The sequence below is a fragment of the Mandrillus leucophaeus genome, unplaced genomic scaffold (assembly GCF_000951045.1).
Source record: "Mandrillus leucophaeus isolate KB7577 unplaced genomic scaffold, Mleu.le_1.0 Scaffold1170, whole genome shotgun sequence".
NCBI lineage: Eukaryota > Metazoa > Chordata > Mammalia > Primates > Cercopithecidae > Mandrillus > Mandrillus leucophaeus.
In genome coordinates this window covers 322,782-350,207 of record NW_012099988.1, presented here as the reverse complement: position 1 = coordinate 350,207, position 27,426 = coordinate 322,782, and the positions used below count along the sequence as shown (strand labels likewise).

The 27,426-nt window shown below is 48.1% G+C and overlaps 1 protein-coding gene across 1 annotated transcript; it reads right to left on the bottom strand.

The window, feature by feature from the left end:
• On the bottom strand, nt 1-27,426 carry ZNF496 (zinc finger protein 496). The gene is made up of 8 exons (XM_012000897.1): nt 27,309-27,426; nt 26,533-26,959; nt 26,028-26,211; nt 20,496-20,572; nt 8,487-8,619; nt 7,865-7,972; nt 6,651-6,764; nt 1-958 (listed from the first exon to the last, which is right to left on the bottom strand). The coding sequence occupies exons 2-8, from the start codon at nt 26,920-26,922 to the stop codon at nt 201-203; spliced, it is 1,764 nt and encodes a 587-aa protein (XP_011856287.1). The 5' UTR covers nt 26,923-26,959; nt 27,309-27,426; the 3' UTR covers nt 1-200.

Genomic DNA, 27,426 nt, shown 5'->3' with positions numbered 1-27,426 from the left:
CTCACTTGGCCACTCTTTCAATACCTGGGGGAGGGAGAGTGCTCCCACGGCACCACCCGAACGCTCACTACCTGAGAGCAAGGACAGGAGGGAGGTGTGCTCTCTATCCTGGGGAAGGGGCGTCCTGGGTGGGGGCGCTGATCAGTACCAATGTGAGGGGGCAGCACCGGCCAGGGTGAGGCCGCCTCAGGTGGGCAGGCTCAGTAGGAGTTCAGAGCCTGCTTGGAACGGCGCTTCATGTGTAGGCGCTCGTGGCGAAGGAGGTCATAGTTCTGCGAGAAGCTCTTGACGCAATACCGGCACTGGAAGGGCCGGGCTTTGTCCTTCAGGTGAAAGTGGCTGCGGTGCCGAGCCAGGTGGTCGTGCCGCTGGAAGGCCTTCCCACAGTCACAGCACTGGAAGCTCAGCTTGGCCTTGCCATTTTCCAGCGGCTCTTTGGGACCCTCGTCCGCGTCCTCGGACGCCTCCTGCTCTCTCTTCTCCACCGGCTGGAGTCTGTCCGGCTGCAGGTGTATCCGCCGGTGGGAGAGCAGGTGGGAGTTGAGTCGGAAGCTCTTCCCGCAGGCACCACACCGGTAAGGCTTCTGGGCCTCGTGGCTCTCCAGGTGCCCATCCAGGTCCTCGCTGTCACTGAATAGCTCCCCGCACACTGAGCACTCGTGCGGCTTCTCCTGCTCCCTGCGGCTTCGCAGGTGTCGGATGAAGTTGACCCTCCAGCGGAAGATTTTCCCACAGTTCGGACACACGTAGGACTTCTTGGAGGTCTGCACCTCGCCCCCAGCCTCGGCGCTGCCCCGGTGGGAGGCGGGGAGGCTGCGCTGCTCCTCTTTGGGGCTCTCCGGCTCTTCCGTGCAGTACGGGCCGTGCTGGGAGTCTTCCTCTCCAGAGCTGGACAGAACGATCTCGATGGTCACTTCTTCGTCCAGGCTGTTCTCTAGAGATCGCGGGTTGCCGCCAGCTACAGGAAGGCAACATGCAGGTCAGCGGTGCTGCACAGGCCACATCCCAGCCCCTACGACCCCGGCGCAGGAAGACTCAGCTTGGAGTTTACAAACCCTTATTTTTACAATGTTCCTCGATGACCGGGGCGGCCTGGCCAGCCCTGCAGGGGCCACTGGTGTAGCCTGTGAGGAAGAAATCTTCAGCATAGGCCACGCTGTGTCCAGAGCATGCTGGACACTTTGTTCTCCCTCTTCCCAGCCATTTTCCCTTATCTTCACCCCCAACCCTTTTGATCTCTACCACCCCATCCCCCCAAGCTCTAGGAGTCTGTATTTATCCGTGCAAAGCCTTGGCCATTTACAGATCATGTACTTAACGAGGCATGGGGCAAAGCTCTATCAGGAGAGTGAAAGGCCTTGGGAGAGGAAGACTCTACACCCTACACATATCATGTGCTGGGCACCTGCATGCTCCAGGGACTGTGCTAGACTTCTGACAGGCACATTCCTATCTGCTCCTGGATGCAACCCGATGACCTATTGGTTGCCATATTTACACACAAACTAAGGTGATCTGTCCCAGGAAGGAGGGCTGAAATGCTACTCAGCCTTGCTGGGCTGCTCAACAGTCCCAGACTGCGGGTGCCCCACGGCTCCCCGGCTCCCAGTAGCATCGCATTTCTGAGGCTACAGGTGGCGATGGGTAAAGCTGCTCTGGACTTCCTGCATCCTGAGTCTGTGATGCTGGGAAGGTGGAACCACGGGGAGGGGCTGGGCAGGCAGTGCAGAGCCCGGCCTGAGTTCCTGGCTTACGGAGCAGAGCCCATCATACAGGTGGCCTGTTTCCTCACTGCTGTGAAATGCAGAAGTCAAATCTAGAACTTGGGGGAGTGAGTCAGGCCCTCCTAGATATGAGTAGGAACATGGCTAGTCTGGGCTTCATGGCTGTGGGGAGGAGAGCCCTGACGGGTCAGAGCAGCTCAGGACAGGATCAGCTAGACAAACGGAAGCAGCGCAACGAGACACAGAGGCTATGGAGAGCAGAGAGATGAAGGGCAGTGGTGGAAGCGGTGGGGGCATTTGTCCATCAGTCACAAGGGGGTCGGGGGAACAGGAGTCTGCGAGTGGGTACTGAGTCTGCCAAGAACCCATGTAGTGTAGGAGGGAAATCACCAGATGAAGACATAGATTGTGTGTGTGTGTGTTTTAAATTTTTTGTAGTGATGGGGTCGCACTATGTTGCCCAGGCTGGTCTCAAACTCCTGGGCTCAAGCGATCCACCCATCTCAAGCGATCCACCTGCCTCAGCCTCCCAAAGTGCTGGGATTACAGGTGTGAGCCACTGTGCCCCGCCGAGAGGCTATGTTTGACGCTCATCTCGACTCTTGGTTTTCTAGCTACAGGTACCTCGTTCCAGCCAGACAGCTTCTCAGAGCTTGGGTAACCTCGTCTATAAGGTGAGCATGACAGTGGCAGCCAGTCGATCTAAGGTGCTGGTGGGGCAGGTGAGGTCATGTGTGTGATGTACTCTGTGGACCTCATGGGGTGGAGACAAGAGCAAGGTGTAACTTTTACCAGGCTGCCGACAACACGGTACTTGATCGGCAGTTGGCTTCTGTTAATGGATTTGGGTGGAAGAAGAAAACAAAGTGAGCAGGTGGGCCGCTAAGATCTCCTATTTGTTAACCGGGTGAGGAGATGGAATTGTGAAAGCAGACCGTGCGTGTTATTGTGTCCCCCTGAAAATTCACATGATGAAGCCCTAACCCATAGGGCCTCAGCATGTGACTACTTGGAGACAGGGTCTTTCAAGAAGTAATTAAATCAAAATGAAGTCACATGGTGGGGCCAATCCAAAATCACTGGTGTCCTTCTAAGAGGAGGAGATTGGAGGCAGACTTCAACAAAGGGAAGGACCCTGTGAGGACACAGCAAGATGGGAGCCGTCTCCAAGTCAAGGAAAAAGGCCTCGGAAGACACCAGCTCTGCTGACGCTTTGATTCTGGACTTGTTGCTTCTGGAATTGTGAGAAAATAAGTTTCTGTTGTTTAAGTCACCCAGCCTGTGGTACTTCGTTATGGTAGCCACAGTGGACTAATGTAGACTTTGGCCCAGGAAGTAGGGTGCAGCTAAAACAAAGACCAAAAACTGTCGAAGTCATTTTAGAACTAGGTAATGGGTAGAGGCTTGGAGAGTTTTGAAGTGCATGTTTAAAAAGCCTTGAGGAGGTGGCTGGTAGAAATACAGACATTATAGGAAACGGGAGAAAAGGAGATCCTCCAATTATAAAGTGGCAAAGAATTTGGCCAAAACTCTGTGGAAACAGAAATTGTAAGTGACGAACTTGGATACTGAGCTGAGGAGATATCTAAGCAAAGTGTCAAAGGCAAGGACTAGTTTTTTGCTGCTTACAGTGAAACGTGAGATGAGAGAGAAACTCAGGAAGGAACTGTTATAGCAAAAAGGAACCATGACCTCAAGATTTGGAAAATTCTGTCTATCCATTCTGCAAAAAATAAGAAAGTGTGCACTGGAGAGACATCAAGAGTGAGGCTGGCTCATCATCTGTTAAAGAGATTCTGAGTGTGATTCATGGATCCAATCTACCATCTCAAGAGAAGCCAGGAACACAGATGAGGTTATCCAGGAAGGTCTACGGAGGACACCCTCGTCTGAAGGCCTGCAACCCTGTGAACTGCATGGAGGGCAGGGTTTCTGAGTGTTATACACCAGCAGAAACACTGCCAGTTGGAACTGAGAGGAAAAGAGATGGGATGAAACAAAAGAAGGCTATTGGACTTCTGGGATTCTACAAACTGGCCGACAGAGCTATCTGGCTATGAATATGGACTATCCTTCAGGAAAAGGGAAGAATGATTCCAAAGGTGGCTCAGAGGGTACAGGGCTGCCGCTGTCATCACGGGACCAGAGGGTACAGGGCTGCCACTGTCATCACGGGAACAGACGGTACAGGGCAGCCACTGCCATCACGGGACCAGAGGGTACAGGCTCAGGAGGTGAAGTCGTTTCCTTCTGAGTTCCAAAGAGCAGGGCCAGTAGCCTGCTGGGCCTGGAGAACAGAGAACTGAGCCAAAGGTTATTCCTGAGCCTTAAAATCCCATGGAAATGACCTGCTAGATTTTTTTTTTTTGAGATGGAGTCTCGCTCTTGTTGCCGAGGCTGGAGTGCAATGGCACAGTCTTGGCTCACTGTAACCTTTGCCTCCTGGGTTCAAGCAATTCTCCTGCCTCAGCCTCCTGAGTAGCTGGGATTACAGGTGTGTGCTACCACGTCTGGCTACTTTTTGTATTTTTAGTAGAGAAAGGGTTTCCCCGTGTTGGCCAGGGTGGTCTCGAACTCCTGACCTCAGGTGATCCGCCCGCCTCAGCCTCCCAAAGTGCTGGGATTACAGGCACGTAATACACACCTAGCCCTGACCTGCTAGATTTAAGACTTGCTTGGGACCCATTACCCTTTCTTCTCTTGGATTTCTCTTTTGGAACGAGAATGGTCTATGCTATGCTGTTCTCACAGTTGTACTTTGGAAGCAGAAAACATCTGGCTTCACAGTTCATAGCTGGAGAGGATTTTGCCTCAGGATGAATCATACTTCAAGTCTAACCCATACCCAATTGAGACGTTGATATTTAGATGAGATTTTGGACTTACAGTTGATGCTGAAATAGGCTGAGAATTTGGGGGCTGTTGGGATGAGGTGAATGGATTTTGCATGTGGGAGAGACATGAATTTTGAAGGTCCTGAGGGTGAGGTCTTACAGGGGATGAATTGTGTTCTCCCAAAATTTCATGTTGAAGTCCTAACCCCAAAGGACCTCAGAATGTGACTGTATTTGAAGATAGGCTCTTTCAAGATGTAATTAAGTTAACATGAGGACATATGGGTAGGTGGGCTCCACAGTCCAATATGACTGGTGTCCTTATGAGAGAAGATCAGGACACTGACAAACACAGAGGTAAGACCACGTGAGTACACAGCAAGGCAGTGGCCATCTCCAAGCCAAGGAGAGAGGCCTCAGAAGAAACCAGCTCTGCTGACACCTTGATCTTCTATTAGTTGCCTCTGCAATAGTGAGAAAATAAAATTCTGTTGTTTAGGCCACCTAGTCTGTGGTACTTGTTATGAAAGCCCTAACAGAGTAATATAGCTCACAGTGGACAACATCACCTCAAATCAGCTAAAATGACCAAAATTCGATGCATAATTTCTACAAAAGGGGAAATAAATCAAGGATAGTCCTTTTATGTGCTATCAACACAACAATATGAAGAAAATTCCTTGGAGACAGCAGATGAGACTGCTAGAAGTCTGCCCAAAACACCAGAGGGTAAGCAACATCTGGGAGTGTCCTGTGTGGGCGTGGATATAGAGAAGCAGACCTGTCACCAGCTACCCGGTATCAGCTGGCGGGAAAAGCCTTTTAGGAAGGCAAGCTGGCAGGAGCTACCAAAATAAAAACAGTGCCCACTCTTTGAAATCTATCATCTCTCCCTTCTCAGTAGCAACCCTTGGCTTCTGACTGTTTCAGAGCAGTCTGTGTCAGAGTCCAACAAGGGAAGAACGGAGTTGAAAACTCCTGTGTACAAATGAACATCCATCCATCTTCTAAAAGTATATTAATGGGGCTGAGAGACATGCTATGGGCAGAAAGAAGCTGGAGAAGATTGAAAGTGCATCACAAACATCAAGCCTGCGCTTGAACTCCACGTGGACCCCAAAAGAATGCATCGCCCTCGGCATGCAGAGGTGGGCCTTAGAAAACCAGGGGTGGGCATCCATGCTTGTGGAGCAGGATCTCATCCTTTCAGATCTCCCACACTAGAAAAGCCCCTTTGTCCATGCATGAAAGGGGGCCAAGTACAAGATGCATGGAGCTGGGTAAAATGGCACAAATCTTGCCTTCAAAAGCATCACAGGTAGAACACGTAATGCGTGTGAGTCGGTCTCCACAGCTGCAGAAAACTACAGTGACACGTGGGTTCCGGTAAGAATCAGAGGCTTGGGTTTGATATTTAGAAGAACTTATGAAAGATGGCAGCATTGCAGCCTCTGCTTCTGGAGGTGGTGACTTTTACCAAGATGACTCAGAGTCTACACTGTGGCTATTTCTCTGAAAGCAGGAATGGAACATACACTTTCCAAGAGTCCTGTGCAGCTTCAGTACACTAGAAACCTGCTCTTTAATCCCAATTCCAAGACCCTGTGCCAGGATGCTGGCCATCCATGCTGAGAGAAGAAAAACATTCGCCACATCACCAACAGCACTACAGCAGCACCCTGCTTTGACACACCCTCCCTGGCCCCCAGAAAAGGCAAGGAGGGTGAGCTCGGGACTGGGAGTGAGCTGGAGAATGACCCCAGCACAGAGGAATCTGGGCAAGCAGGTAAGAACACCACCGCAGCGGTCCGCGGAGATCCTGAGAAGTTCAATTCCTAACTGTCCCATGCCCTCACCACCGCACATTTCCATCACACACCCACATGCCCCCAACACACAGGTGCACCTGGGAACGCACACACGCACACATGCAGCACACCACATACACCATGTGTATGCACGCACACATGCATTCCACACCACCATCCCCCATGCCACACGTGCACACATACATTCATGCGACACACCAGATACACACGTGAACACACAGACACACAGGCACACACCCCACACCTCCCTGGCCCTTCTTTACCTGGGTAGGTGTTTTGAGGCACCACCGTCTGTGGGCAGGCCTGGAACCCCGGCACCTGCAGCTCCTCACGTTTCCTCCTTTCTTCTACTTGGAATGGCTGGAGACTTGAAGAGTCTTTCCAGAGGAGGAAACGGAAAAATTGATTTGTCTTGCACCTACAGCACTACCTGGGAGGGTGCTATCTGAACAGATGCCAGACTATGATCTGGGGGCGGCCCTGGGCTCCCTCCTGGGGACTGGCAGGGGGTGGCCACTCAGGAAGTGTCTGCTGAGCGAATGAACTTGAAGGCAGAATGGGCCAACTCCACAAACATGAGCTCTGAAGCTAGACAGAGTCTACGCAGATCTGGGTTCTACTCTACTTACTCTATGGCAGAGACAAGTACCTCCCCCAGCCCCGCATTTATTCCCACTTTCTGTGGTGGGTTTTCCATAGTCATCACCACAGGCTTCTGCACACTCTGCACATCCTGCACAAACAGCTTGTGCAGAGCCTACGGGGTAGAGATGGGACAGGAGCTACTGTGCCACGCCGTCTCTGAACGCTTGTTCCAGGTGGGGATGGTGTGTCAAAACCTTGTCTGCTTCACGCTCTAGGTCCCAAAGGGGAAGGAGGTGTGGAGCTGCTGATGATTCTGTCAAATTTCCTCCTGAAGGAGCAGGTGCCTCGAAGCACCATGGCATGGAGATCATGGGTGCAAGCGCTGGTGACACAGCCTGAAGGAGGGCTGGAAACTGCTGCTGCTGAGCCCCAGCACCTCCCCACACCCCAGTGTCCTCACAGCACCCCTGCACCAGGCAGACGGAAGACTAGACAGGTGAGGCACCTCAAAGGGCTGTGCTCAGTGCCCAGTTAGGAGGAGACACTCCCTCTGCAACCAGGCTTGTCGTGAGTATCTGACCTCACTCCTGGAGGGGTCGCTGTATGGTCAGCACAAACCAGATGTTACTTACAGGCAGAGGAGACAGACATTCCTATTATTTCCCAGTCCTTGGCTGAGGGAGTACAATCCCAATGCCTGGCAAAATTAAGATCCCCCATTCTTTCTATGAAAAGACAGGGACAAGGCAAGACATGCAAGACCCACATAGAGTCTGGGAAAATGAAGAAGGCAAGTAGGGGCTGCAGAGAGAAGCCAGCAAGTGGGCTCATCTCTGGCTGCCAGCAACCCTTCACCCTACTCTGTCCACTCAGTTCCGGAATCACTACTCACCCAAGTAGGAGACCTGGGGCACTTCTTTCCCCTGCAGATCCTGCGGCTCTGGAACGCGAGGCTCATTCTCCTCTCTCTGGGAGAGATCCGGCTGGGCTGCTAGCTCGTCTGTTCAAAGAAAAAGGCAGGATACATGTTTATTAGTAATCTGATCCTGCAGCAACCAGGGCTGGTCCAGAAGAGAAAAGGTGGAGGGATGCCCAGCGGGCGTGGCACCGTCAGGGGCGAGAAGTGAAAACGCCAGAGCCGGCAGCGCAGGGGCAGTGGGGGCAGCACACGCAGGGAGAGCTATGGGCTTGGGGGTCTCTCTGAGGCTTTTGGGTGTAAAGCAGAAGTAAAGGGACGAAAGGGTAAGAGCGATGGAAGAGAAATGGACATACAGCACGTGTTCTATTTGGTTCTGATAAGCCTGATGAGGTGAGACGGCAGGTGATCAGTCGGACACACTGCCTATAGGGCCGCTGTGTGCAAATGACTTCCCATCCAGGTTGGGGGTGAACAGAGAAATATGATGCAGGCCCCGCTTCCCTGATCTTATGGGACGAAGTTGACTCTTACTCCAAGTGAGAACCCCCCTGCCCAGTTCCCTGGTCTTGAGGTACGGGGGGAAGTTAAGTCTTACTTGGAGGAACTGAGACCCCGCAATCCTCCCCAATGATGAACTCTCCATAGAAGCCAGTCTGGGCAGGATCTAGAAGGGACCAATCCTCTTCAGAGAAGCATAAAATCATGTCCTTGAACGGAGAAACCCGATTCTGAAAGCACAGTAGAACAGGGATGCCTCAGTCCGGGAAGAGCTAGGTGTCTCAGTCTTAGTCCATTGAGGCTGTGATAACTCAATGCTTTAGGACAGGCAGCTTCTACACAACAGAAATCTGTTCCTCACAGTTCTGGAGGCTGGACGTCCAAGATCAAGGCACCAGCAGGCTGGGTGCCTGGTGAGGGCCCACTTCTTGGTTCAAACACAGGCATCTTCTGTGTCCTCACAAGATGGAGAGGGCAAGGGAGTTCTCCGGGGCCTCTTTTAGGAGGGACTAATCCCACTCATGAGGACTTTGCCCTTGTTACCAGATCATCTCCCCAAAAGGCACCACTTCCTAATACCATCATCTTGGGGATTACAATTTCAACACAAATTTTGGGGAGATACAAACAATGAAACCATTGCATTCTGCCCCTGGTTCCCCCCAAATTCATATCCTTTTCACATGCCAAACAAATTCATTCCATCCCAATAACCCCCAAAGTCTTAATTCATTCCAGCATCAACTCAAAAGTCCAAAGTCCAACATCTCATTTAAATATTATCTAAATCAGTTACGGTTCAGACTCAAGGCACAATTCTACCTGAGACAAAATTTTCTCCAGCTGTGAACCTGTGAAATGAAACAAGTTATGTGCCTTCAAAATATAGTGGTGAGGCCAGCGTGGTGGCTCACACCTGTCATCTCAGCACCTTGGGAGGCCGAGGCGGGCAGATCACCTGAGGTCAGGAGTTTGAGACCAGCCTGGCCAGCATGGTGAAACCTCATCCCTACCAAAAATACAAAAAGTAGCCCGGCATGGTGGTGGGTGCCTGTAATCCCAGCTACTTGGGAGGCTGAGGCAGGAGAATCATTTGAACCTGGCAGGCGGAGTGCAGTGAGCTGAGATCATGCCACTGCACTCCACCCTGGGCAACAGGGTGAGACTCCGTCTCAAAAAAAAAAGAACCCCCCCCCCACACACAGAGGTGGAATGGGCACAGGATAAACATTCCAATTCCAAAAAAGGGAAATAGAAAAAAAGAAAAGGAGTAACAGGTCCCAAGCAAGTCCTAAACCTACAGGTCATAGCACATTATGGTTTACGGCTTGAGATTAATCTCGAGAATAATCCTTTTTGTCTTGATACCGTGCTCCCTAGGCCCACTGTGTTGGGAGGTGACCCCACCTTCCAAACCCACAGGTGGCACCTTCACTGGGCAGGAGTTGAGCCCCCAAGGCCCTGGGTGGTCCTGCCCCATGGCAGCCCCTAGTGAGGGCCTGCCCTCAAGGGGGTTCTCTGTGGTGGCCCCACCTCTGTGGCGGCTCCACCTCTGTGGCAGCTCTGTGTCTCTTTCAGAGGTCCAAGGCTCTCTTGGGCTGGAACTCTGCTGATGGCCCTACCATCTAGGGCTTCAGGGTTGACTGAAGCGGGGCTCTCTGCTATGGTCCCCTGCTTGCTGCGGGTCTTGTGCTCTGGGCCTGTGATGGGCGGAACAGCTCTGATGATTTCTGAATTGCTTTTGGGGTCATTTTTCCATTTTCTTGGACTAGCTCCCAGCCTCAGTTTCAATGGCAAAACCTTTATCTTCTCTCCTAAACAGGCTGGCTCACTCTTATCAACATAGGCTGACAAATATTCCTGATCTTTAAGTTCTGCTTCCCTTTTAAGTAACAGTCCCATCTTTAAATCACTTCTCTCTTTTCACATTTCACAAGCTGCACCTTCAAAACTTTGCTTAGATATTTCTGTGGCCACATATCCAACTGCAGTGGCCTGTAAGTTTACCTTCCACAAAACACTAATACATAAGCACAGTTCAGCCAACTGATTTGCCACTAAAAGAAGGATAGCCTTTCCTCCATTGCCAACCACACATTTCTCATTTCCATCTGGGATCTCATCAGAATAGCTTAACTGTTCACATTTTCACCAACATTCTGGTTGAGAATATCAAATCTCCTCTTTTCTTTTGGAGCCTCACCAGAATCACCAGTAATAGTCTGTTCATGGGCTGGGCACGGTGACTCACACCTGTAATCCCAGTGCTCTGGGAGGCTGAGGCTGGCAGATCACCTGAGGTCAGGAATTCCAGACCAGCCTAGCTAGCCAAAATGGGAAAACCTCGTCTCTACTAAAAATACAAAAATTAGCCAGGTGTGGTGGTGCACGTCTGTGATCTCCACTACTCAGGAGGCTGAGGTTGCAGCAAGCAGAGATCGCGTCACTGCACTCCTGCCTGGTGACAGAGCAGGACTTCATCTCAAAAAAAAAATTGCCTGCTCACGACAACACAGGCTTTTTCCAGCCTGCACTTCAAACCCTTTCAGCCTCTACCCATTACCCAGTTCCCAAGCTTCTTCCACATTGTATTTGTTAGAGTAGCACCCCAAATTTTTGGTGCTAATTTTCTGTCTTAATCCATTTGGGCTGCTCTAACAAAATACCGCAGATTGGGGACTCATAAACAACATAAATGTATGTCTTACAGTTCTGGAGGCTGGGAAGTCTCCAGCTGATACCCGCATAGTTGGGTTCTGGTGAGGGCCCAGTTCCTTGCTCCATAGATGGCCATCATTTCATTGTGTTCTCACATGGTGGAAGGGGCAAGGCTGCTCTCTGAGGCCTCTTTTATAAGGGCACTAATCCATTTATGAGAGATTTGCCCTTATAACCTGATCATCTCTCCAGTGCCCCACCTCTTAATGCCAGCAGCTTGGGGGCTAGCATTTCAACATGTCAAAGTTGTGGGGAGGGGACACAAAAACATTCAGACCATAGCACTAGGGGAGCAGGGGGTGGAAGCTGGGGCTGAGGGAACAGCCCAAAGCAACATGTGCAGATAGAAGGGAGAGAAAGGAGACTGACTACCCCAGGTCCAGGCTCCAGGGGACACACTGCTTTGTAATTTCTGCTCTTGGATCCACCTCATCCCTATCTTGTTTGGCAAAACCCAAATGGCAGCTACCTTGCTGGGTGGCCAAGGATGTGCAGAAACAGGTCTTCCTACTCTGCTGGGGAGGCTGCACATCCACCACTCCTATGGTGGGCTGCTGGACAATGTCCAGAAGTAACCAGCGTGCTCACCCCTCAATGCAGAGATTTCTTAAGTTTATGTCGCACATGTGCAATGTGAAGTCTATAAAAGCTGCTTCACTGCAGCATTGATCTAATAAATACTGGAAACCTTGACACACATCAACAAGACAGCGGATTAAGTAAGCTACAGAAACCTCCCAAGGGATGATCCTACACGCACAGAAAGAATGAAGGCCTCTCTGCACCGAGAAGGAATTCTCTTCAAAGTGTGTTGTTGCAGGAAAACACCTGTGCATGATGGAATCCAGATGGCCACCAAGTGCAGGGCGTAGGAGTTCCTAAGCTTAGCTGCCTCTGAAGAGGGACCTAGGACTCTGGGGTTAGGTGTAGCAGGGAGATTTTTTTCATAAACTTTGAATCATGGACCATGGGAATGTGTCAAAAAACTGATTTTAATTTCTATTTTTATCTTTATATTGTTTTAGACCGTCTGTCACCCAGGCTGGGGTGCAGCTGCACAATCACAGCTCACTGCAGCCTCAACCTCCGGGGCTCAATCCTCCTGCTCAGCCTCCCAAGTAGCTGGGACTACAGGTGTGAGCCACCACGTCTGGCTAATTTTTTACTTTTGTAGACATGAGGTCTTGCTGTGTCACCCAAGCTGGTCTCAAACTCTTGGCTTCAAGCAGTTCTCCCACCTCAGCCTCCCACAGTGCTGGGATTACCAGTATGAGCCATGGTGCCTGGCCTAATTTTCGTTTTAAAAATGATGGTATATCCATACAATACTAGGAAACCAGGAAAATAAAGCAGTCCTTTATATAATTGGAAAGGACCACAAAATAAAATTTTTGTGGAAAAAATAAAATTAACTCATAGGACTTTTATATTACTAGTATCTATGTGACAAGCAAAAAAGGAACAGAATAATTTTTAAAACATGCCTTGTATCTGCCTACCTCTCGGGAAAACCATCAGTTACTGTCAGATGGTTTCCCCAGGTGTTGGGGCCAGGCATCCAGGACAAGGCTGGGAAGGAGTGATTTTCTTTCTCTATTTTTTGAGGAAAAATAGAATGAGGGGGTGGGGGTAGGTGAAGAAGAGAAAGAGAAAATGGGGAAAGTGAAGGAAAGGGTATTTGGAAGTCTCTGTACTGTTCTTGCAATCTTCCCTAACTTTAAAATTAATTCCAAAGAAAAAATTTAAAATAAAAATAAAGAGAATACCTCAAAAATTCTAAAACTGCATCAGGGTTTTGGAACAAGGACTCTTGCCTGTACATATGAAACACAGGCACAGGCATCTTGGTAAAAATTCTGACTCAGTAGGTCAGGGGTGGAGCCTCAGAGGCTGCATCTGAATGAGCCCTAAGTGGACCTGCTGCTAGGAATAGGTCAGTGCGGAAAAGCCTCTGTCTTCCCAGGCTGTGCCACAGAATCCAAAACAGGCCTCGGGAAGCCACTGGATTTCCTTACAAGGACTTGTGGGAGACAACCTGATGTTGGTTTCTTAAACCATGGTTGACAAAAAATACAAAAGAATCCAGCACTCTGACAAGACTTCCCAGAAGGGGGTGGGTGTGTGTGGGGGTGTGTGTGGGTGTGGGGGTGTGTGTGTGTGTGTGTGTGTGTGTGTGTACGCGGGCAGAGTATACATTAACAACAGATGGGCTGCTTTTTCCTTTCAGCCTCGGTTAGGTGTTTGAGAATCTACTTGCTATAGTGTGAATGTGTCCCTGAAATGTCTTGTGTTGGAAACTTGATCCCCCACGTGGCAGGATTGAAAGGTGTGGCTTTTAAGAGGTGATGAATGGGTTGTCATGGGAGTGGAACTGGTGGCTTTGTAAGCGGAGGAAGAGAGACCTGAGCAAGCGTGTCAGGACACTCAGCCCCTCGCCATGTGACGCCCTGCACCCACCTCGGAACACCACAGAGCCCCCACCAGCACAAAGGCTCTCACCAGATGGAGCCCCTCGACCTGAATCTTCTCAGCCTCCATAACTATGAGAAGTCAATCTACTTTCTTTATAAATTACAGTTTCAGGTATTCTGTTATAAGCGACAGAAAACTGACTAGACAGTCATGGCATCGCAGGAGCAAACCCAGGTCCAAGGGCCAGGTGGGTGGACAGACAGTCCTCCAGTCACCTACAGAATCCGACACGGCCACTTGGCAGGATACCCAGGGAGCTTTTAGAACCATGAGGACCAATGCTTACCTGTTGGGGAGGAGCATAAAAACAGGACAGTGATCTACAGCAGGGTCCTTTTATTTGTGATAGATTTATTTGTGAGGCACACAAATAAACTGGCAGAGAAAAGTCCAGAAGGGAGATCCTTAGACCTTGCAGAAGCTTCTCACATGACTGGGAACGAGTGGTATCTTTTCACTTCCCACATTTTGTTAATTTTTCACATGAGAAGGGATGGGGAAAATAGATAAACATGTCTATTTACGATTAAATCTTCAGAGGAGATTTTTCTCATGCCTCCCACTAGGCACAATGAAAACCTTGGCCATTGCGCATAAACGAGCACAGGAGACTCTGACAGGTGGAGAGAGGGTGGCAGAATGGTCAGGGACCTTGGAAGAACATGTGCTAAGTTCACTGGTTTTTCTTTCCACCACGTATTTCCCTGACTTGAAGCCAAAGGAGCCAGCCACCAATAAATACCCATGGGCACAGACCAAAAAAAACCTCCAACAAAAGCCTGCTTTCTCAGTCACAGGACCCGGAAAGGGGCAGCCGAGCCAAACAGATAATAACTGCTCTACTCCACTTAATCCCATGTAAGAAAACTGTGGCCCCTTCTTACCAGCACCAGCGGAGAATGAGTGGGCAGCCTAGACTTCCACTCTCACCGGGTGCAATGAGGTTCCCTAACACCCTTGCTGGGGTGGTCTCACAGACGGCCAAACAGGAAGCTGGGACCTCCCCCACGGCTAGCTAAGAACAAGCCCCCTGCCCGCCCGTGGAGACCATGTATGGAGCTGGAACTCCACTCCCACGCAGGCTTCCGAGGAGCATCCCCACTCTGGTGCCCGGGAAGACCCAGGAGGAAACCTGACGTTCTCTGCCCAGGTAATAACAAGCGGTGCCCACCTGCCCTTCTCTTGCTGGAGCAATGTCAAAAACAACACAGCACAACCAAACAAAACCAGCTACACCGAAGTTAAGGTCCGGAGTCTCATCACACAAAAATATGCAGGCAGAAAATCACTCACCAGACCAAGAACTGGAAAGATCTGAAACAGAATGAACAAAGATAACCACCAACAGACGCCAACCCTCAGGCGACAGAATGTTAGAACCATCTGACAAAGAAGCCGTCATAAAATACTTCAGTGAACAATTATAAGCACACTCCAAACAAACGAAAAAACAGACACAGAACGTCTCAGCAAAGAAACAGAAGATACAGAAAATAATTAACTAGAAATGTGAACAGTACACACCACAATATGAGATAAGGAGCTCAGTGAATAGGCTCAGCTGAGGAGAGGACAGAAGAAAGACTCAGTCAACTTGAAGACGGAAAAATAAAGTTATTCAATCTGAACAACAGAGAGAATACAGGCTGAAAAAAAAAATGAACAGAGTCTCAGGTACCTTTATAAATGACACAGTTTCTAACAAGAGATCTAAAACCTGTCTCCTTAGCACTCTGGAGAGGAGAAAGAGAGGGAATAAAAAAGTACTAGAAAAATCTAGCTCAAGACTTCCCAAACTTGGAAAGAGACATAAACCTAGAAATTCAAGTGGCTGAGCAAACTCGCTGGGGCACGGTGGCTCACGCCTGTAATCCCAGCACATTGGGAGGTCGAGGCGGGCGGATCACCTGAGGTCAGAAGTTCGAAACCATCCTGGCGAACACGGTGAAACCCCGTCTCTACTAAAAATACAAAAAATTAGAGCCAGGCATGGTGGCACACGCCTGTAGTCCCAGCTACTTGGGAGGCTGAGGCAGGAGAATCACTTGAACCAGGGAGACAGAAGTTGCAGTGAGCCGAGATTGTACCACTGCACTCCAGCCTGGGCGACAGAGCAAGACTCTGTCTCAAAAAAAAAAAAAAAAGTATTAAAAAAAAAAAAAAAGCTGAGCAAACTCTAAACAGGTTAATCTAAAGAAATCCATAACAAGACCCAGCATAATTTAACTTCTGAAAACTGAAGGCAAAAAACAGAAAAAAATCTTAGTCAGAGTAAAATAATACCTGCCTTATAGGGAAAAAATTTTTGAATGACAGCAGATTTCTCATCAAAAGCCATGGAAGCCAGAAGGAAATAACACAGTATTTTTCAAGTGCTGAAAGAAAACTGTCAACTGTGCATCTTTCATCTGGTGAAAACATCCTTCAGGAATGACGGGGAAATGAAGACCTACTAAGATGAGGAAAAAATAGGTGAGTCCATCACCAGCAGATCTATTTTAAGAGAACGGCTAAAGAAACACTCTAAACAAAAAGAAGGAACCTTGAAACCTAAGAAGGAAGAAAACAGTGAGCCAAAGTATGGGTAACAAATAGGTTTTCTTTTTCCTTTTGAGTTTTCTGAATAATGTTTGACAGTTGAAGCACAAATTACAACACTCTATGATGTGGTTCTCAATGTACGTAGAGGAAATATTTAACACACTGCATTATAACAGGGGAAGAAGGGTGAGGGTATGTAAAAGGAGGCATATTGTATTTCTTTCTTTCTTTTTCTTTTTCTTTTTTTTTTCTGATGGGGTCTCACTCTGTCACCTGAGCTGGAGTGCAGTGATACAATCACAGCTCACTGTGCAGCCTCAACCTCCTGGGCTCGAGCAATCCTCTGCCTCAGCTTCCCAAGAAGCTGGCACTATAGGAGCACACCACCTTTCCCAGCTAATTTTTTAGAATTATTATTTGTAGAGACAAGGTCTCGCTATGTTGTCCAGGCTGGTCTCAAAATCCTGGGCTCAAGCAATCCTCCCACCTTGACCTCTCCAAGTGCTGGGATTATAGGCATGAGCCACGGCACCCGAACAAAGGAAGTAAGTTTCTACACTTCACTCAAACTGATAAAATGATACTCAGTAGATAAGTTATGTATATATAATGTAATACTTAGAATAACCACTAAAAAGGCTAAACAAAAATATACATACACTCAACACCACACTAGGTAAATCGAAATGGAATTCTACATGTTCAAGTAACCCACAGAAAAATAGGAAAAAGGAAACAGAGAAACAAAAACAGAGCCAGAAAAATAGAAAGTCTTAAGCCCTAACATGTCAGTGATGACATTAAATACAAATGGTCTACACACATCAATTAAAACACAGTAAATGGCAGAGTAGATTAGAAAACATTATCCAAATATATACTGTCTAGGCCGGGTGCAGTGGATCACACCTGTAATCCCAACACTTTGGGAGGACGAAGCAGGTGGATCACCTGAGGTCAGAAGTTCAAGACCAGCCTGGCCAACATGGTGAAACCCCGTCTCTACTAAAAACACAAAAATTAGCCGGGCCTGGTGGTAGTAGTCTCAGTTACTCAGGAGGCTGAGGCAAGAGAATTGCTTGAACCAAGGAGGTGGGGGTTGCAGTGAGCTGAGATTGCGCCACTGTACTCTAGTCTGGATGACATGAGACTCCGCCTCAAACAAAATAAAACAAAACAACAAATATATACTATTTAAAAGTAACTCACTTCAAATATAATAATGTAAGCAGGTTGACTGTAAAAGGATGGAATAAATATATTATGCAATTAGTAATCAAAAGAAAGAAGAGAAGCTATATTAATATCAGATACGAGCAGTTTCTTACAAAACTAAACACGTACTTACCAACGATTGCATACCCAGGCATTTATCCCAGAGAAATGAAGACTGATGTGCACATAAAAACCTGCACACAAATATTTAGAGCAGCTTTATACAATAATGACCCCAAAACAACCTGGATGTTCCTCAACCAGTGAATGGTTAAATGAACTGCTGGACCTCCATGCCATGGAATACTACTCAGCAATGAAAAGCAATGGACTAGTAACACACGCAACAACCTGAATAAAGCGCCACAGAATTGTGTTGAATGAAAACAGCCAATCCCCAAAGGTTACATACCATACTAACCCATTTATATAACATTCTTGAAATGAAACGACATTATAGAGCTGAAAAACAGATCAGTGGTTGCCAGAGGTTGAAGAGAGGGTGAGGGCAGGAAAGAAATGAGTGTGGACATTAGGTAACAGGAGATATCCTTCTGGTGAAGCACCTGTTCTGTATCTTGAACGTATCAATGTCAATACCTTGGCTGTGACATTGTACTATATTTATAGAATATAGATTTTTACTCTATATTTTACCATTGAGCGTTTAAAAAGTTCACAGGATCTCTCTGTGTTATTTCTTACAATGGCATGTGAATCTATAATTATGTAAAAATAAGAAGGTTAATTTAAAAAGAAAAACAAAACTTCATGTGTACCATGTTCGTAGCAGCATTATTCACAACAGCCAAAATGTGGAAGCAATGCAAATGTCCATCGACAGATGAATGGATCAACAATGTGATATATACACACATGGGAGTATTATTCAGCCTTAAAAAGGAAGGGAATTCATGGTCGGGTGCAGTGGCTCACGCCTGTAATCCCAGCACTTTGGGAGGCCGAGGTGGGTGGATCACGAGGTCAAGAGTTCGAGACCAGCCTGACTGACATGGTGAAACCCTGTCTCTACTAAGAATACAAAAATTAGCCAAGCATGGTGGTGGGTACCTGTAATCCCAGTTACTCGGGAAGCTGAGGAAGGAGAATTGCTTGAACCCGGAATGCGGAAATTGCAGTGAGCCGAGATCGAGCCACTTGCACTCCAGCCTGGGTGACAGAGCAAGACTCTGTCTCAGAAAAAAAAAAAAAAAAAACGGAAGGGAATTCCGACACACATTACGACATAGATGAACCTTGAGGACAGTATGCTGAGTGAAATAAACCAGTCACGAAAAGGCAAATAGTGTACAATTCCACTTATATCAGGTATTTATAGTCAAATTAGTAGGGACTGAAAGTAGAATGGAGGTTGCCAGGAACTAAGGAAAGGGTAAATGGGGAGTTATTATTTAACATATAGGGAATTTCGGTTTGGGAAGATGAAAAAGTTCTACAGATTGGGTGTACAACAATGTAAATGTACTTAACACCACTGAACTGCATACTGAAAAACAGTTAAGATGGAAAATTTTATGCTATGTGTATATTACCACAATTAAAAATAGAAATTAAAAAAACACTTATAAACAAGATCTTCACAATGGCAACCTTTAGTGCATTGGGAAGAAACTATCAGAGTAACAAAACAACACTGACTTATCGAAACCTCTGTACTGTGCTCGCTACGGCATTTACCAGGGACTGCAAGAATTGAAAGATGAAGACCAACCTCAATAGGTACCGAATGAACAGCATCCCCTTGTGCGTTATACTGGTTAAAGACGCAACTTTTAATAAGAAATACTGGTTTTACCTCCTTCATGTTTGGGAATGGTCACAGTACGTAGCAAATGCTGACATGTATGTGTTGAGCATCAGGGTAAACGTGCGTGTGTCACAGCTTTGGTGGGCCAAAAGCAAGTTATGGAGATGCCCCCAACTGGGTAACCTGGCACACTCCTTCCCATCCCTAGCCCTCCCTTCTCCAAGTTTGAAGCCATGTCGGCTGCGCACAGTGGCTCATGCCGGTAATCCCAACACTTTGGGAGGCTGAGGCAGGAGGATCACTTGAGGTCAGGAGTTCGAGACCAGCCTGGGCAACATAGCGAGACCCTGTCTCTACAAGAAAATACAAAACTTAGCTGGGTGTAGTGGCATGCACCTGTAGTCCCAGCTGCTCAGGAGACCGAGGTGGGAGGATGGCTTGAGCTCTGGAGTTTGAGGTTGCAGTGAGCTGCAACTGTGCCACAGCATTGAAACCTGAGTGACAAGGCAAGACCCTGTCTCTAAAAATAAAAATATAATAAAGTCAGGGCAAATGAACTGTGCAGAAAGCAAACTGCTCAGTTTCTGACATTCTGCTGAGATATGATAACAGTGTGTCTACTGTTTTTCAGTTTTCTGTTGGGTAAGGAGCAACTAAACAAAAACAGGAGCCACACCTCCTGTTCCCACGGGAGGGGATGATGCTGTCATAACTCAATCTCATGCCAGCCAGTGGAAAGTATTAGGAGGGAAAGTGAAGGAGATACGGCCAGAAAACATGGTCAAAGGCAGCAGCCGGGCTAGAGAGAGGTGAGTAAGATCACCTGCTGGACCAGCCCCCGGCCCTGACTCTGACTCCTCAGAGCGCCCGAGTAAGCAAGTCTTATACAAAAACACGAACGAGAACATTCGAGGAAATTCTGGAATGACTCACCATATAGATCTGTGACAGGACTGAAATTATCTGTGCTTTCTTCCCTCCACTTCCTAACATTTCTAAAATATAACCATTGCTGCGATGATTATTAAATTGAAAAATTCTCTGTAAAATGAAAGAGCAGAGAGAGCTCCTTTTTCACAAGAGGGGAACTTAGACACGCTGAGAGGCCCATCAGTGGGGACTCATGGGCCTTTGTTTCCTGCTATCGTCTGCACAAAGCTTCCTGAAGGTGGCCTGATGACAGTCAACCCAGAGAGTGGCAGCTGGGACCATAGGGCAGGAGGAGAAATGGGGCGTCTCTCAAGCTCACGCTCTGCCTATTTTAGCTTTTCTGGGCCTGGACTGAACATCCTGTGTGGCAGTCAGAAAGCTGGCTGGGGCCCTAGGAAAGCTGCCCTGTAGCCTACAGAGGCAAATGCAGGATTATCAAGGACTCCTGTAGAAACCACTCACCGGGGGTAGCTGGAGGGTGGTCACCTGCTGTGTGTCCCGCACATTCTCTTCCTGAAGAAGGAAAGCATCTTGCAGAACTGAAAGAGATCAGAAAATGGTGTCCCAAAGGGGACCAGGGCCAGGCCTGGTGCTGATACCTTCTGAGCTTCCCATGGCTCTTCACTTCCATTTTGGTAGCAAGAGAGGCACCAACAGGGAGCTGTTTCACGGTGCTTTTCATAAAACCCCAGTCTCTGTTCCTACCTGTAAAATGAGGATTACAAAATGCTGCACATGAAAAGCACTCTGTAAACCACAAAGATTGCTGCGACTTTGTTTCCAGATATAACAAGGGGGGCTATAACAGAGAGTGCCTGGGTTCATGATGACATGGTCAATTAAATGAACTCTTTCACCTCGGGTAGGTCCCTGGACCTCAGCATTGTTACCCAAACTATGGGAAAGTAAAGGTTAAAACTCCATGGAGTTCAGCCATGTGTGGTGGTACAAGCCTGTAATCTCAGCTATTCCTATTCTGGGGACTAAGGTGGGAGAATCACTTGAGCCCACGAGTTCCAGACCAGAATGGACAACACAGAGAGTATTTGTCTCTTAAAAAGAAAAAGAGAAAAAAAAATAGAAGAAGAAAAAGAAAAAGCCGTAGAGTTGAGGAATCTATAAGAACTGTTAGGGTCTGGATGTGGTGACTCATGCCTCTAATCCTAGCTCTTTGGGAAGCCAAAGGGGGAGGACTGCTTAAGCTCGGGAGTTCAAGACCAGTCTGGGCAACACAGTAAGACCTCATCTCTACTAAAAATAAAAAAACTGGTAAGCTAAAACAGAAGGATTGCTTGAGCCTGAGAGATCGAGGCTGCAGTGAGCCACAGCTACACCACTGCATTCCAGCCTGGGCGACAGAACATGGCTCTATCTCAAATGAAGAAAAAAAAGTAAGGGCTATTGGCGATCAGAATTACTGTGGAACTCCATAACAAAGAAGGAAAATCCTGTCATTTGTGATGACATGGATGAACTTGAAAGACATGCTGTGAGCAATAAGCCAGACACAAAAAGAGAAATACTCCATGTTCTCACTTAAATGTGGACTCTAAAACAGTTGAACTTATAGAAGCAGAGAGTAGAATGCTGGTTACCAGAGGCTAGGGAATGGGGGACTGGGGAGACACTGGTCAAAGGGTACAAAATTTCAGTGACATGAGAGGAGTAAGCTCAGGAGTCCTATTGCATAACATGGTGACTATAGGCAGTAACAACGTACTGGGTGCTTGAAAATTGCGAAGAGGGTAGATCTGAAGTATTTTCACCACACGCAGAAAAAGGAGAGGTGTATGAGGTAATGCATTATATTAATTAGCTTGACTTTTTTTTAAGAGACTGGTCTCACTATGTTGCCCAGGCTGGAACAGAACTCCTGAGCTCAAGGGATCCTCCCACCTCAGCCTCCTGAGTAGCTGGGACTACAGGTGTGCCACCATGCCCAGCTAATCAGCTTGATTTAATCATTCACAGTGTGTATAGATATCAAAACCTCACACTGTTCACCGTAAATACATACAATTTTTTGTCAATTTGAAAACAGAAATTAAACAAAGAAGAAAAACTGTTACCACCGTAGGTACTCCTGAAAGAGCATTTGACACAGTGCCCTAAAGACCCTCATACAAAATGTAAAGTGTGGCTTTGGGACCATCTCACCAGCCTTATTTTGGGCTATCAGGGACTCTGCCACTCTTGTCTCCTGAAATTGGAAACTACCCCTTGTTGAGGCTTCTGCCATGAGCTGCATTCCCTGCCAGCAGGGCAGCCATGTAAAAATGAGCTCTGTGTTTCCAACGGTACTCTTTTCTCAGATTAAGACTTGGAGAGCTGTGCTACAGTCTATTGGTTAACCCCAGGTCATATGTTAAGTCACTATCAAAGCAAACCCCAGAGGTCAGTGTCCCTGGCCTTTCAGAGCTGGGACACAAAGCCTGCAGGAAACAGCAGCTGCAAGAGCGGCTATGCGGAGCAAAGGATGGGGTCAGGAGCCCACACAGATGGCAGCGCCGTTCTAGGGGGCCTTTTCACTGTGTCTGAAGGGAAGCTCAGGCTGGAGGGGTGTAGATTGGAGGAGGTGGTATTTTTGTGTGTGTATGTTCTATTTTAAGTTTCTATCTTCATCTTTATTTAACTTACTTTTACCTCCCAGTTTTACTAAGGTATAATTGACAAAAATTGTATGTATGAAAACTGTACAATGTGATAACTATACATTGTGAAATGATTAAGCTAATTAACAAATCTACACCTCATACATTTTTGTGATGAGAACATTTCTTACTTTCTTAGCAATTTTCAAGTATAAGATGCATTATTTTTAATCAACATCACCATGCTGTACCACAGATCTCCAGAATTTATTCATCTTATCTAATGGAAACTTCGACTCTTTGACCAACATCTCCCAGAGGGGATGTTTTATTTTTTAGAGGTGGGTTCTCACTATGTTGCTCAGGCTGGTCTCAAACTCCTGGCCTCAAGCGATGCTTCTGCTTCAGCCCCGAGTAGCTGGAACTATAGGCGTGAGCCACTGTGCCTGGCTAGCAGGTGGTATTTTAGTTCTGCTTCCTCACACCTGCCACCTTCTGGGATATGCAGCTATCCCAGATATATATATGAATATGTAGCCCCACCCTACCTTTGGCCCCGATAAATGAATACATGGACCCTTTCGAGAATCACTTTGGAGAGCTGCAGACCCTACACAGAACCTAGGTTGTGGGGAAGATCTTCAAGATGAGGAACTATACAGCTATGACGGGTAGTGCATTCCAATGATAAATTGTCCTAATAGTTAAGGTTTTCCTGACTGCTAACTCTTGTCACACCTACTTTGCCTATTGATTATTGCTCATGGAAATGGGAGAGCTGGCCCTGTTTTCCTAAACCCCATCTGTGGTTGCTGGCTTATCTCAGAACTTTATCAAGAAGCAACTGCACAGGCTGCTGTAGTTCCTGAAACTCTTCCCCTCCTCCTGCGTGCCTTCCCAGACCCCACTACAAGGCCTCTCACAGCCCCCCACTTCCTGCATAACCCAAGCTACTTGCACGTGCATTATGTGGGTGACTGGCTGCTTCCCTTATGCCTGTTGTTACGGGCTAAGTTATGCTCCTCTCAAATTCCTATGTTGAAGCCCTAATCCTTAGGTACCCCAGAAGGCGACTGTATTTGGAGACAGGGTCTTTAAAGAGGTCATTAAGATAAAATCAGGTCATACGGGTGGGCCCTAATCCAATAGGACTGCTGTACTTACAAGAAGAGGAGATAAAGCACAGACACACACAAAGGAAAGACCATGTAAGAGACCCAGAGAGAGAAGGTGTCTGTTACACTCGCTCTGCAAACTTCTCTTAGTGTAAACATCTTCCTCTCCCTCTCCCTGAAAGAAAACTGCCCGTCACCAAGAGTCCTGGCACAAAGCTTGTTGTCAGCTTTCAGGGCCAGATATTCATAGGTTTTTACGGGTCCCAAGGAGAGCCAGTGGCATAAGAGACTTCCCCTCCCAGCTCCTTCTTTTTTTTTGTTTTGTTTTGTTTTTGTTTTGAGACGGAGTTTCACTGTTTTTACCCAGGCTGGAATGCAATGGCGTAATCTCAGCTCACTGCAATCTCCGCCTCCTAGGTTCAAGTGATTCTCCTGCCTCAGTCTCCCGAAAAGCTGGAATTACAGGCACCCACCACCACACACAGCTAATTTTGTATTTTTAGTAGAGATGGGGTTTCACCATCTTGGCCAGGCTGGTCTCAAACTCCTGACCTCAGGTGATCCGCCCGCCTCAGCCTCCCAAAGTGTTGGGATTACAGGCGTGAGCCACGGCGCTCAGCCCCTAGCTCCTTCTAAATGCCTATCTGCAAACTTCTCTTAGTGTTAACATTAGGCACGTCTAGAGCCAAGGAGAGAGGCTTCAGAAGAACCCAAGGCTGCTGGACTTCAGACTTCCAGCCTCCTGAACTGTGAGAGAATATATTTCTGTTACATAAGCCATCCACTCTGTGGTACTTTGTTATGGCAGCAAACAACACACCAGCCTCCTGAACTGTGAGAGAATACATTTCTGTTACATAAGCCACCCACTCTGGTACTTTGTTATGGCAGCAAACGACACACCAGTCTTGACTTACGAGCAAGAAAAGGCTGAAGAGTTTGTATGATTTGTACAGAAGTCACTATACTTTTTCCACACAGAGAAATTTAATAGGCATTTTGGTTTTATTACTGAAAAGCTTATCATAAGGCCAACACAACTTCTGCAAATCATAAGAACGCCCCCTGGCCCCCCAGACACTTTCTTTCCATTGTACCTACAGAGCACTGTGGCAAGTCCACCCAGAGTCCTAAGAAAGCCCCCCTGGCCCCCTAGACACTCTCTTTCCACTGTACCTACAGAGCACTGTGGAAAGTCCACCCAGAGGAACCCACGTGCCAGACTTCCTTCAACCCAAGAGTACTGGTTTCCCATGATATGTACTTAAAAGTTTTGGGCGGCCAGGCGCGGTGGCTCACGCCTGTAATCCCAGCACTTTGGGAGGCCGAGGCAGGCAGATCACCTGAGGTCAGGAGTTCGAGACCAGCCTGGCCAACATGGCGAAACCCTGTCTCTACTAAAAATATAAAAATCAGCCAGGCGTGGTGGCAAGCGCCTATAAACCAGCTAATTGGGAGGCTAAGGCGAGAGAACTGCTTGAACCTGGAAGGTGGTGGTTGCAGTGAGCCGAGATTGCGCCACTGCACTCCAGCCTGGGTGACAGAGCGAGACTCCGTCTCAAAAAAAAAAAAGTTTTGGGCATCTCTGGCTTTGTGCTCAGCCTTTTATAGGTTGTATCTCATTTAATCGTCCAAAAACCCCAAAAAAGGTAATTACTATCTCTGTTGGACAGAGGAAGAAACTGAGGCTTTCGGAGTTTAGAAGCATGCCTCATGTCATACCCAGAAGATTCAAATCTAAATTTATCTGACGACAAAACTACTTTTCTGTAGCAACCATGTACTTCATACACATACTCAAACCATGTCTAGCTGATGTTCTGGTCCCACACACTAGATACCATCCTCTGTTCTCCAAAGTATTTTTATATCTCTTTGCAGAATCACAATGCTCCTGTAAATAGGAATTGTTTAGCCAAAGAAACAGAGGTTCCAAGAGACAAGAGATGGCCATGCTCCATTCATGCAGCAGGCCCTAGCTGTCATCAAACTGACAAATCCTGCAAAGATGCACCCTCAAAGAGATGAGAGGGCACCACCTCAGTGACACCCACTTACAGAAGAGTTAGCTCTGAGAGGATCTAGAAGCATGAAGAGAACAAACATCCTGATGAGATTCTCGTTTAATTCCTCCAGGAAGGGACTCAGACCCTGATAACAGCTCACAGTCCCTCAGGGGACAGGAGAAAACTGCTGATGCAAAAGCCATCAGCTTAAAAACCACCCCAGTGTACAGTGTGCGGTGTGCGCTCCCCCAGATCACCCCTGCTACTCCCCGGGCTGCATACCTGGATCCCCGCTGAGCTGGCTTGGTGCTCTGCTTGGGAGCCCCAGGCACTGTGCCAGGGCTATGGGCTGGGCATCCTGGCTCTTTGCCAGGTCGCTGTGGGGCTCTACCGGCAGCTGCTCCTGCTCCTGGTCCAGAGGGCTGTCCCCATCATCAATCACCACAGGGTCTTCACAGTGCTTGAGCTGCAATCCCAGAGAAAGCTTTTCAAGCTAGGCGAAGAGGTCCCATCTCTCCCTGGACCTGGTGACCATCCACTCCACAGCTGCCCACCAAAGGCTCCACTTAGGCCTTGGACTGGGCCGTAAAGGAGCATGACACCATCATGCCCAAATTAGAGGCTTCAGGGAGTAAAACTGGCTTTCTTAGGAAACTCTAGTCTGGTCCTAACCAAAGTACACGGCTCTCAGTGGAATTCCTCATTCCCCGGCCAGCGCATGCATGGCCCAGTCAAAGTGTCTAAGCACCAGATCTCTACCCGTCCCAGCCTCACCCCTTCTACTCACCCACTGCCAGGGTCTCCCGGGCTCCCGTTCCAGTGCCTCCACCGCGGCCACAGCCTGCTCTCCGCTCTCAGGCTCCTGCGCCCGCACCCAGCTCTGGATCTCCCGGGGCAGGATGGCCAGGAACTGCTCTAGCACCAGCAGCTCCAGAATCTGCTCCTTGGTGTGCCTCTCAGGCCGCAGCCAGCCCCGGCACAGGTCCCAGAGGCGCTGCAGGGCCTCCCGGGGGCCCGCCGCCTCCTGGTAGCGGAAACGGCGGAAGAGGCGCCGAGAAGACTCGGGACTGGGAAGCTCCCCTTGGGGGCTAGGGTTCTCTCCAGGTGGGCTCCTCATTTTCCTGGGCTCCTCACTTTCCTTCGGAGCCAAGACTCGGGGGCACAGGGCTGTGGGCATGATGGGATTTGATGGGGGTCAGCAGCAGAAGACGACCCTATTTCCAAACAGAAATCACTGGCTTCAGTGTTCTGGTCTCCTGTGGTCATTTCTGGGGGACAGTGACAAGGAAACTGTCAATGCCCTCAGAGACCAGCCCTTTGGAGAAGCCCTGGGAAAGGTAGGGAGTGTCGGTGTGGCTGGTCTTTACACACAGAATGAAACAGACAGAAAGATACCCTCCCCCCATCAGTACCATTACGTGTGGATTCCCGTAAGCGGGTGACTGGATGAACAAGGCAGGAAATCTGGGAGAAAGTGGTGGCATTTCAACGTGACACTGGTGTTTTGAGCATCCCAGGAAACCAACAGCGCCACATGCAGATGTAATCAAGACTCTCTGGTACCTTAAGTGGCTGGGTCCTCCTGGAGAGACCCGAGATGGGCAGGCCAAGCAGGCCACTATATTGAAGCTCCGGAGCCGAAGTCACTGTTCTTGTTCTCAAGACCTTTACAAATAGAGCT